The 12,948-nt window shown below is 38.5% G+C and overlaps 1 protein-coding gene across 39 annotated transcripts in view; it reads right to left on the reverse strand.

Annotated features, from left to right (window-relative positions):
• ANK2 (ankyrin 2) overlaps positions 1-12,948 on the reverse strand; it is a 395,080-nt gene that overhangs the window by 167,399 nt on the left and 214,733 nt on the right. For 2 of the 39 annotated variants that reach the window (XM_080373621.1, XM_080373620.1), the window contains exon 1: positions 1,657-9,124. The exons of the other annotated variants lie outside the window; for them this stretch is intronic. In XM_080373621.1, coding sequence (XP_080229747.1) covers positions 1,657-2,118 — 462 coding nt within the window. In that variant the 5' untranslated portion in view covers positions 2,119-9,124. Of the gene's footprint in view, positions 1-1,656; positions 9,125-12,948 lie in introns of those variants that run through there. 39 annotated transcript variants of the gene reach the window in all.

A 12,948-nucleotide genomic window follows, 5' to 3' on the forward strand; every position in this document is an offset into this window, starting at 1 on the left:
TACCAGAGCTGTATAAAGCCAAGACCTTATGATTAAATGTATCAAAGACATTATCAAAGTGCCTGATCTCTGCCTGCTATGAAAAGCTCTGAAGGCTGACTGAAAAGCGTCCAGAAAGGAAAAAAATAAAGGGGTGGGGGTGGTGGGAAAAAAAACCCTCAAAGATCACATGCTGCTCGATTTGGCTCCCTCCTGCCTCCTCAAAGACCTGACCTCATGCAGAAGGGCCGCCTAGAGACTGTACATTCGGAGACAGAACAGTCTCAGAGTTTGCTTATTTCTGTCACAGGACCCGTCCACACATTTGCTAACAGCTCCAGGCCACTCACCTTCAGGGGAAAACTGTAATGCCTGCTGACATCCCCATATTCAACAGTGGCAGAGGCCTGTCCTCCCCACCGCCACCTGTGTGAGCCCTGTGCCTGCCTTGTCCCTCCTGCCAACTGCATGCTTCCCATCACAACTGCGGGAACTTATTTATTAGTTCAACCAAAAACTGCTTGGTGGGGAAAAAAAAAAAGTCTGAAAGCTCAAAGAAATAATTTAATTTCAGGTTTTAGCTTGAAGCAAGTTTTATTTCTGAAAACTGGTCCAGCTGTGTTGTCAGTGAAATAAGCAGTAAAACCGGTCAGAAAACTTCAGCCAACAAATAAATTTCCTATGAGAAAACCAAAACAGCATCAAAATTATTTTCTAGGACAAAGCAGAACTCCTTGCTGGGCACACCTCTGGTCTCCCCTGACGAATGCCATAATCCATCTCAACTACATTTCCTATAATGCACTGCAGAAATTCATGCAAGTGCAAAGCGTAATGTTGACCTAAGAACAATTTTATTTTAGATCAATACGGGAGACCATAATATTTGGATATATAGGCATTAAAGGTTTTCTGATTTTCCAGTTCTGCCAGAAGTTTTGACACTACCTCCTTCCATTGCCAATTCTAAATGAAATAACCATCTAATAACAGATTTTCCGAACAGAGAAAGAAGAAAAAAAAAAGAAAATAAACAGAAAGGGCACTTCATTTGCTGTAGACATTAAATAGGTATTCATCTCAGTGAGTTTCTTCTGGTTTGCAGAGCAAATGCTGCCATTACCGTTATAATCACTTACTGCATGCCTAACCCTCATGTCCTGCGGTCATCAGTGTGACCCCCCTGCACGTTCCTGGTCCCACTCACTGTAACTGTCATTTGCATAATGATCTCTGGGGTTCTGTCTCTACTGCAAACACAGAACATAATCTCACGTACTGAACAGACAACAGCTTAAAATGAGTTACTAAGTTCAAGTTTTGAGAATTCTGGATGCAGGACCATTTATAGCAGTCATGTAAACTAGGATAATTGATTACTCCCATTCATTTGAAGGACTTGTTTCACTGACAGTGTTCTCCCTCCATATACCTAAACCTTTTGGCAGCTGACAACACTTTTAAGTGACTGCACAGCCCAGCGACAGCTGCTTTTTAATTAGTCAGTCGCAATAGCAAAAACAAAGCATGAACATGGAGATATTTAGCGGATCTCTTAATATTGCAAGCTATCACTTAAGATTCACCCAAAGCAGAGAGATCCTTTTCAAACCTATCATGCACAACCTCGATCTTAATTTTTCCCTTTGATTCCTGTTTTCTTCAGCCAAGACTTACCAGGGCTTCAGGCTCTTTACTTGCTTCACTGTTGCATCCATAATAGTCAGGGGTTTTATCCAAATCCTGTATGTTCCCTTGTGTCCTCAAACCCTTATCTGAATGACAGGACTGGCAAATCGGTGCATTGCCCATATCAGTTCTTCTGCTAACTCCTACAAGTGGGATTGCCCTTGCGCCGCAGAGGGTGCCCAGCGCTCCTGAAGGCCAGTTGTCGATCCAGGAGGAGGATCCTGCCTGTGCTCTGCTCCCTGACCACTCGTACCGGGCTCCCTTCCCCGAGCCGTCCTGTGTCATGGAGAACCCGAAACCCCAGCAACTGCGGGCAGCAGTCGGTGACCATTTCCAATTCAGGCACTGCCTGGCTATTTTTACACCTACCAGGCCAGCTATGCATGTAAATGGCATTGGGGTGGGGTGGAGGGGAACCGCTTTCCAGCATACAGCCAGCCTGCCTAGCATGTAAAGTTAAAGTCCCACTGAGTCAAATGCCTCTACATGTGAGGGTTATTGAATTACCCAGTTGCATGCCTTTTAATGTTTTGATTTTTTCCCTACCACGCTCAGTCTCGCTGTGTTTACATAAAGCACTAAATTTCAGAACGTTGCTAATGCCTCCTGAGTTTCTAACTCAAAAAGGTGATTAATTCAAGCAGCATCTATTTGATATTTAAAAAACAAGACAAAATGTATGAGTACAGATTTCACAACCATTTCATTCCTGTGATTCACATGGTATTTCATGTTCATGTAGATAATAACCGTGACGAGCTTGCTAATGGAATTGAGATAACCCTGGGTTTGATTTCAGAGGAGCTCAAATATATACAAAAAGGACAATCTCTGATGCTAGATCACTTTAGCTCTTGTCTATGTCAAGTCTGATCTCGGTTTGGGTTTTCACTGTTTGGTTTAGAGTTGGGTTGGTTTTTTTAGCTAGAATAGTAATTATTTAAAAAAAAACAACAACAAAACAACCCAATGCAAACAAACAAACGAAAATCCCATCAAAATTGGGAATAAGGACATTCCCTCTAGGTATGAGTTAGTTATCATCATTGTTCTCAGTAGGATAAAAATAATTTTGAGGCTTGCGTTTTGGAATTCACTCATTACCCCAGAAAAGGCCCACTCCAGAATTAAAACAAAACAAAACACCCCAGAAAGTTAACTGAGAAGTAATCAGCAGTTTTCAAATGCTGCAAGAACAGCTGGAGGTAACGGAGGTAATGGAGACAGGCTGCCTGTCTGTAGGTAAGAGTCCCATAGAATACATCACATGGCACAAGCAACCTGTAAGTGGAGCTGGGCTTGTATTTGAAAAATAAGCCCCAAAGTCCTCAGAAACAGAGTGATCCCTCCAAGAATTTTCACATCTAGCCAACATTTTTTCTCTTTGGGGTTTTAAAGGGTTGCTAGCACTGCAATACACGTCAGCAGGCAGCTGTCCATAGCATCCTATTGATTTCTACTCAGTTACCCTTCACAGCAGTGCCAGCTATAATCAGAGAAAGCAAGCTTTCCCCAGCCCCCTTTTAAGGATTATTGATCAGTATAGGGTTCTCTTCTGTGTTAATTACCGTGAGGTAGATTTAAAATGGCTCTATAATTTTTCCTTGACTGATGAATGCTCCAGGATTGGATCGTTCAGCTCCTTTGATAAGCCTCAGGCGCTAGGATGTGTAATGAGCATGAATATATGCTGGACAGATGCATGCACAAAATAGTTAAATTCATTGTCACTTTAGTTATGTGATTATATATTTGCACTGAACTGAATGAAACCTGAACTACAATAAGGCCCCGACAACATTTTTACCTGCAATTGGTAAATACAAGAGATGGAATGTTTAATCTTACATTCAGACAGCCTGACCTTAATGACTAATGAACAAGTCAAGGGTACAGCTCACATCAAATCTGCATATTATAATAATAAAATACCATACATACACACATTACTTCTTAGCTCTAGACAGGTTCAGATGCAAGGTGACCATCCTGAGAGTGACAACAGCCCCAACCGCTGCACCTGCACTGGACGTCTGGTTGCCACAAAACTGAAAGCAGTCACTGCCTTTCACTGACACCAACGATAATTCAGAAATGTTCATGCAAGGCTAGCCTTCCAATAGTTAGCTGGCAATGATTTGCTTTAACTCTTGCAAGGCATCACCCTATGACGGTAAGATGTATATACATTGCTGTAACTACTTCGTACAGTAATAAAAATAAAAGGATGCAAGAAGAAACCCCACCCAATGCTTGGCTTGACCAAATGTCATATAACCAAGATTCCAATGTAAAGTTAAACTAGAGATCCTTGGATAGAGCAATCTAATGTGAAATTAGCCTACTAGAAAAAAATAGAAGAGTGAAACAAGGCGTCAGCTCAATGGGGAAAGGGTGGCAAACAGAGAGTAGCATGAATTCCTTTGAAATCATGCTTGCAGAAAGCAACAATCTGTGTAGACATCTGATGGAGAGTAATGGATAAGCTTTGTGCCAGGGTCTTTCAACAATATAACTGTTGTTTGTCCAAATGGCTCAAAGTCATTAGGGCAAATTACTCAGAAAGCAAACATGTTCATGCGTTGCCAGACTTAGTTAGGACATCACATTCTAACAAAGTATACGTCTTGGGATGCAGGATTCAAAGCCTTTGTGGAGGAACATGTCGCAGTATCTTTGTAAGTTCCCATGCTCTTTTTTGCTGCTGTTGTTTGGGCTGCATATCAATCCCATCAGGTGGCATTGAAGAAACCAAAACACAAAGGCATGGTTTTCAGGCAGGAAATGCACACCAAAGCATCTTAGTCGTCCTCTCTGTGCAGAAAAGTCAGAGCTTGCTCTGTGTTACACTGCCAGAACTGCTCTGAAGCCCACGACCTTGCATCTCTTCACAGAGGAGCCGAGCTTTTTAAAGAGCCTCCTGTAGGTAATTCACTGAATCCATTTGTTTTCCCATGTTTTAATATACCCTTTACTCCCCAGCAGGGCAACAGACCTTTTTGCAACACTAACTCAAAGCCTTAATTACTCCTTTAACTAAAAAAAACCTTCAAAACCACTTTAAAGTACCTGGTAAGAAAGAGAGCAGAGTACCTCATATACTATACTTAAGCATTGATGCTAGGGTGGCAAGCAGCTGACTGAGACGAGATCCCCTTTGTCCCCCAGAATGTTGATACTATAGGAGACACGTGAGAACCCAGTAGTCCAGAAACCCTCCTTTTTGCTCCAGTCTGCACCTTACACTCACACCTCAAACACGTATTTCCCTGACACTTCTGTGGGGGAAAAAAAAAAAAAAAAAAAAAATCACACTGTTCTTCATTTTGAGTGTTTAAGCTTGCCACAGTACTTGTGGTAAAAGTGTAAACTGGTTGATTCATCTTGGCAGGTTTTCCCCAAAGTTAGCCTTGTAAAGTGGCAGTGTTAACTGTGTCAGATTTTTTTTTTTTAAGAGAAATATTCTAGTAATGTGCTTTTGTCAGAAACCCCATTCTTCCCACTCCCTTGCCTTCAGAAGTCAAATCCTAGTTACCCACATGTCCAATTTCCTTTATTCTTAGTCAATAAGCTTTTGAGTTTGAGTTTTCACCCACCAAATTCTGTCTGACACTGAGACAACAGGGAATAAATTAAGGAACTTTGGTACCACTTAGAGGAACCAAGGGACTGCTCTAGTTCATTTGTTGAAAATTCTCATAACACTACTCTTTGCTTCACCACAATTTCAGAACACCCCTCTTTCTCCTGGCATCATTTTTGCATGATGTGGTGGCTCATTATAACACTTTCCTTAGCTATTGCTTGGGGGAGAATTCCATCTCTATGGGGAATTTTCTTCTGGCAACTTTTGCACTTTTATACCTCCCAAATAATGCACAGTGATCAGAAATCACCAAAAAAAAAAAAAAAGCAAGCTTAAAATCCTTGGTAAAGACCATTAACAGTATAATGAGCTCTCTGCAAAAAAATATAGAACCATGCAAACGCTATCAACTGCCTTCTCTATTTCAAACCATGCTATAGGCTTTGGGAAACATTTGGATTTCATCACTTGAGCTCGATTATCAGCCTTTCAGCAACACAAAGCTAGTACACAAAACACCAAAGCCCTCAGCAGACTTCTGGGAATTGCGTCTTGCAAGAGTTTTTCCATTAAGCACAGCAAAACAGACCTTCAAATTTCATGCAATCAGCCATTAAGTACATTTACAGGAGTCTGATTTTGTTAAATTTTCTACTACTTTAAACAGTTTTCCTAATCATGACATTTAGAAGAGAAGCAGCTGTAGATAAAATTAAATACAGCTGAGTAAACACAAATCATTTTTAAACTTGACCAGAACACGCCCACATTATTTTTTTTGACAAAAGTGAGGTCTAGTATGTTATGTAATGCCTGTTCTGAACAGCATCTGACATTTCATAAATATTTTTCTCAGATATGTACCTGGCTTGGTTTAAATGTTAGCACGAGACAACCTCTGACAAAACAACTACCAACTTCCTTGCCCAGCAAACACCTGCCTGCATTTGCAATTCTTGTTACAGGCTGGTTTATTTCCAGTTTGCCACATCTAAAAATACTGAACCTAGTCAAAGGATGAAATATGGATGTAAAACACTTGTAAATTCCTGTAAATTAAAAGTTGAAAACTAACTCCAAAGATCAACATAGACAGTATTGCCCAAGACCATATAAAACACTAAGTGAAAAAATAAGAAGCCTTATCATCCAAAAGATGAATGTTAGAGACAAAATTATATCGGAAGAAATGTCTTTGCAGATGTAACATTGCACTTTTGTCATACTTACACATACGTTATGCTTCATAATGTCACCAAGAATTAGAATAAGCATATAGTGATTATAATGTCATCAGCAAGAACTTACTCTCCTAATTACAGTATTTCTTCTGTCCCCAGTTTCTGGTTTCACTTTCCAAAGATTCTTGTTGTAAATGGAGTCACCGCTAAATACTTTGACTTTCCTACTACTGGCCATCAAGAACTGCACAATATAAAAACACTGATTTGCTGCTACTTGCAAAATCTCAACAAAGGCCTCAAAGACTAATAAGTGAGAAGCAGTGAAATCAAGGCTGTAATCTCATCTGCAGATGGAGACTTCCTTGTACAGCATACTGTTCCACAGCGCAGAATGGAAAAGCTTGTGTCAAGTAAGATGGAACAGGACTAGGGACAGTCACACACACCCAGGTATGCAGCAGCAAATGCAGAAGTGCCCTGCTGCTATGAAGGGTGCCACTTTATTCTTTTTTGCCATTACGATTAAAGCTTAGTTTGTCAGTAATGGTTTCAATCATGCCCTGGTGTAGCCCAGTGCTGAAATAACCATTCAGGAGGTGCTGTACAAACAAACAAACATTGATGCTGCAAAATGCAAGACAAAAGGGAAAAATGAAGAGAGAAAAAGTTCCAAGTATTGAGATATATCACAACCTATATATTGTTAGTGACATAAATCCCCAGATTTACTATTATGAAATCTTTCCCCAAAGAGGTATTTCCTATCACATTTTTTATGGTTAAACACAGTAATTAAAAAAAAAAAATAAAGACACACACACTGTACTGGGACCTACATATTTCTAGGAGATTTCCATAACTGAAATGTTTCCTAAATGCAAAGTCTTTCAGTCATAGGGATTCTCCTATAGGAAGGTAAAGTACAACATAGCTCACTTGCTTCTGGCAATTATTTTGGGTCAAATCTTGACCTCATGCAGATTATAAACTCTGATGATTTATGCCTTTGTTATTTATACCCTCTTTATGTTTTACAATACTGACACGGATGCAATCGTTATTTCCCAAAAATTCAGCCTTTTCTTTCTTCTCGTACCTACCGTATGTTGGTCACACAAGCCACAACAAATAATTCCTGAAACCCAAGCAGCCTTTACAAGAGGTGGTTGTCTGGCACAGAGGACCTAGCAGCAAATCCTCTTCAGCTTAAATAATTTCAGTCCAATCAATTGCAAAAATCTATTCTGAGCCATTTTGAAGAGGATGAATCATTTTGCTATGCTTTAGATGGTAAATCATTCGACACATTAAGCACAACGATCCTCTCTGCACAGTGACAAAGAATTCTTAATCCAAGTAGTACCACATGTCTTTGTATCCCTATGAGAATGAGCAAAGAGATATCCTGGTGTTTAACCACTGCACCTACAGATCCTGCAGTACTGAAGGGGCACAGGTGTGACAGATTTGGGAAAAGTTTGTTTCATCAATAGAAAAGTTTGAAACAAAGTAGTATATAATATATAAATTTTAACAAAAAGCTATCCAATTTCTGTTATTTTGAAATATTTACAGTGCTCTGGTGAATTTAGGGGGACCTTCCTCCCAACACAAGCCACCTGAGCCTCCAGCACTCCACAGATGAAACACATGGAACAAAAAAAATTAAGAAACAAAAGGAAAATCGAAGTGTGGACAATTCAAATCCAAACATATAGTATACCACCCGATGTACCCTTGGTATACTGGCTGGAGTGTAAGCAAGTGCAAAAGGTAACCTTCTTATTGCAGTATTCATAATGTTTAAGTATGTAATGTATAGAAATACAATATTAACTAAACCATTTGTATTTTGGATTTCTGTAATTCAAAGCACACTGGTTTATCTCATGCTTGTTTTCATACTTATTCACAGAGGAGAAAAATGTCCCACATGAATACTGAGGTAATTAGGAAAAAAGTTCATTTCCCTTCTACAGATTATCACATGATAGATATGCATGTTGCTAACAAAGTTGCCTTTTTATTAGCATGTAACAATCTGGTTTTCCCTGTTTGAAAAATGCAGAGTGTATCTTAAAGAGAGAGCATGTTTCTGAGAGCACTACCCTGGGATTCTCCACTGGCTGCCGAGCTCAGCACCTGCGGTATGGCCTCAGCTCGCACTCGGCTCATCTTGACTTGGTCTATCAAGATGTTATAACACTGTGGCACATACTTATTTTGCAGAGTTACTGTAAGGCTTTCTCAGTATCAATAAAATTATGGGAGCTTTTGGATGAGAGGTGTGACACAGGATGATAAAAACCAAACCAAATTTTCATGGCCTGTTTAATAGAGATCCCTCACAGGCACAGCAGCCTACCTCTCACACATGCAGTCTTCTCTTAACAATTGCAGTTGATTTTATTTTTTTTTTCCTTCCTCAGCCCTGCTTCAAGCTTCCACTTTCCAAAGAGACATACTTATTGGAAATGAAATACATGTGTTGACATCAAATAATAACACACAGGAACTATTACAAAGATTATTGACCAATCACAAAACTAGCAACTTTTGCACTTTAAAAAGTGGCTGACTTTAAAAGTCTGAGATTAACCAGTATTCAATATAATTTTATCAGCTGGTCTTCATTTTTTAATGTGCTAACCATCATTTTCTCAAGCAAGGCCAAGAAAACCTGTAGCACTGTATGGGCAGTTCTTCAGCTGGAATCTAAGCATGGCCGTGATTCATAAAATTAATACCTGCTTGATTTCAACTCAAATGCAGAACCATGTTTTTGTTGTGGACTTGTATCTTTGCCACCCTTGTTTTGCAGGCTGAAAGAAGTACTTTCAATGCATAGCAATATTTGTATTTGCTGATATATACAGAGAAGTAGTTGTGTTATAAAATTACAGCTCTTCACTAAATTAAAAAAATGCATACATATGCCATTCAGTATAAACATGGTACATGCAGGAAATGATGGAAAGCCACAGCCTCAAATGCATTTGCAGTACTTGGCCAACACAGAGAAGCATTTAGATCAGCTAGTCGTGCAAGCCCAGCCTGTAAATCACTTTGATTAACACTGTGGGATCTTACTAGCAGCAGTAATCTAAGAGCAGTGATGTGGCGAAGCTCTCACTGCACCAAACTATGAATTTCAGGGTAAAGGGTTAAGAATGCAGTTCAGACCCACCCATGCCAACAGAACTATAAAGTATATTATCATTTCTTGGCCCAAAACAGATTACTTTTTTTCTTTTCAACAGAAATAAAACTTTCTTGAGAACTTCATGGTTTTATACCCCTCTGTGGCAGTAAACTGTAATTGGTGCCTGTTTGTCTCAGGAGGTTAGGCCTAAATCTAAATGAAGTATCTGGCCCTTGATTAGTTCTAACTGTTGTTCCTTAACACAGACAGGATACTAATTCTGCCTTAAACCATCTTGCAGGATTTTGTGAAGCTAACTCGTTCAGAATCTGGAATATCAAGTTAGGCCTCAATCCCCTTCTCTAAGATAATCATCCCATCTTCTCTTTTGAATACATAAGCAGGAGATCACTGCTGAGTCTCTAAAAATCCCAGCCTCTCAAGCTCTTGTTATTGTAATACAGAAGGCAGAGACACAGCCCCACCACAGACCGCTGTACCACTCCATTGCTTTCCCCCCCCGAAAGCACTGTGTGCCTCCTCGCGTCACGTTAGAAGAAACACCACGCTGACCTCCCTTTCTCCTACGTCCTTCTGAAGTTCTCACTTTTGTTTGATGTCTTACAAATTTTATACAACTTTCACAGACAAAACATCCCTATATTCATATAAAATCAGTTTGTCGGGGCAATATATATTCATATGTAACATATAAAAGACAGTGTGTCTCATATATATATAGGTATACAATATACATAATAGAGTTTCGCACATGGTGCATCTTTTCTTTTACTGTAGTTTGAAAGAATCAATCAATTCAATGAGGATTAAAAGGTAACAGTGTTACATAATTCTTCCTTTGCAAAAGATCTCGCCATTCAGTGACATTCACCAAAATGGAGTTTTATTTTTTTATTCAGGCTAACGCCCAACATTTATTGAAGTCTAAATGTTTTCCTGTCATCAATTGTCCTTCTATTTTTTGTTTATGCAGCAGTAATATCTGCAATGCTGGTAACAGGAAGCGAGACCTTAATCAATTGTAATAAAATTGAGCAAAACAGCAATATGAAACAGAGACAAGGGTAACTGCCTTGCTCTGAGATTCAATATTTTCGTAATACACTCATCTAACATGCAAGGAAGAGAGTGAAAATACTTTAAGAAGTGCTGCATGTATATTAAATAGCACAGAATCTTATGTCTGGAACACAAAGAAGTGCAGGGTCTGATAAATTTCCTCAGATGAAACACCACTTTATACTGAAAACAACAGTATTGTTTCTTTTTTTTTTTTTCCTTACAAAGTTACCATATCACAAGCTTTGAATATTTCTATGCTGAAACTTTGAAGAGAAAAATGATTTGTAACTAAATTACCATCCCCAGACCTCTGTCCTAGACAGGATGATGAAACTTAACTTATGTTTTAACATATGCAAAACGTCATAGCTGGTAATTGAAAGTTATACAGTCTTATCAGACCTTTTATGGAACTAGGGAAATAATTTTGGTTTTTATATGCTAAAAAAAGTATAATTTATTTTAATATTAAATACATTTTGAAACTGTGCCCGTGTCAAACTATTCATTCTAAATAGTGCTTGAAATTTAGTGCTTGAAATTACTGGGTAGACAAGAGTCCTCTTGTCTCAACAACAGCTACTGTCTGGGCATACATCCTGGTAACTGAGAGAAGACAACTGAGGCCTTCAATACCTAAGAAATGCTCCAAGAAATTGAAAACAGAACTCAGAAACACACATTTCAGTGTCACTACCACCTTAAGAATAAAAAAGAAAGACCATCAGATGTAATGTATATGCAACTTTTTTCTCCATTTCTATATTTGTCAATTAAAGAAAGAGAGGAAAAAAACATATTCTTCGGGAATCCACAAAGAATGGTATATTTTTGCTTAGCATTGTACCCCTGATTCTAGCTTTTACTCTCCCAGTATTATTGGTTGCTGACGTAGATAATTACAGAGGTTCTTAAGTACACACCTTCATTTGCTCAGCTTCCTTTTTATTTCGCATCCTGTGTCTGTCTACTATCTCAGGGCTCGTTAAATACATTTGGTACAATAGGCGTTTCTGTTAATCTGCATAAGAAAATACTTTTATCTTGACTATTAAGCCATTGTTTTTATAAACTGCTCTTTATGGTTAAACTAGAATAAAAATAGTGAAACATACATAGTGCCAATGAATGAAAGCGATACCTAATGCCCCCAATTTACACCCTAATATGGGTCACTGCACACTGACATATACACTTATGCACACACACATATATATATACACACACACATATCTGTATCAATGCTGAAAACAACCTGGCTGAATAAAGTGGACTTACATTTAGTTGAACTACAACCATAAAACAGTATGATTTTTCTACTAGCTACTTGAAGAAACAAAACAGAATCCAGAATTACTGGCTCCAAGTCTCTGGCTTTAATAAGTTGATAAGAATTCAATGCAGATGAAAAGACATCCTCTTCGGAAAAATCTCTAAAGGGCTTATCCTTCCAATCTTTGAAGAAGGAGTGAGTCATGAAATGAAAGGTTATATGCTACATTCATCACATGTCAACAAACAGTATTTGGAAGCTTGGTTTTATATCACTTCTATTGAACATTTTTTCTTTCCCCACACTGAAGTAGTTTGTAATAGATGTTAAATAAAAGATGACAGTCTTTCAAAAGCAATTCTCTACGATCAAAAGTGTTTTAACAGAGTACAAACAAGACTTTTGGTTTCTGTATGCAAACAACAATTTGTGCCTTATATAAAGCATACAAACGACGGACAGAATAGCATGAAAAAGAACTAAGTATGCTATGTAACTGAATAAGCTTCCATCATTGCAACCATATACCCAGTTCTAAATATACATTTTAAGATCTTGTAATTGAAAACACATCTTCACAAAGTTTGTCAGTTAGTTAGACATGCCACCCAGGAAAAAAAAAAAACAAACCACCTCCACACAATTAATAGAAACACCAAAGGACATAGTGAAAAGCATATCATCTGTTACCAAGTCTTCACCAAAGAATTATGCACAAGTTAAAAATTGTAAGAGTGAGACTGATTACGAACAACTGACAGCAGACAAAGCAAACCTGTGTGTACTGCAGTCTCTCAAGACTATTAAAAACAGTAGCGCCTATAAATTAAAGTGAGCCAGAGAAGGCACGATGACAAAACTGAGAAGTTTATTTCCAAGGAAGTCCTAAGAATGCTGTAAAACTTTCTTCTGTTGCCATTCATAATTCATAATGCTATGACATGCACAACATTAATAGTGTGCATACTGTGACTATTAGATATTAGGCAAAATATCCAAGGTTTTAAGAGTG

This window comes from Falco punctatus (genome assembly GCF_963210335.1).
Source record: "Falco punctatus genome assembly, chromosome: 1".
Classification (NCBI taxonomy): domain Eukaryota; kingdom Metazoa; phylum Chordata; class Aves; order Falconiformes; family Falconidae; genus Falco; species Falco punctatus.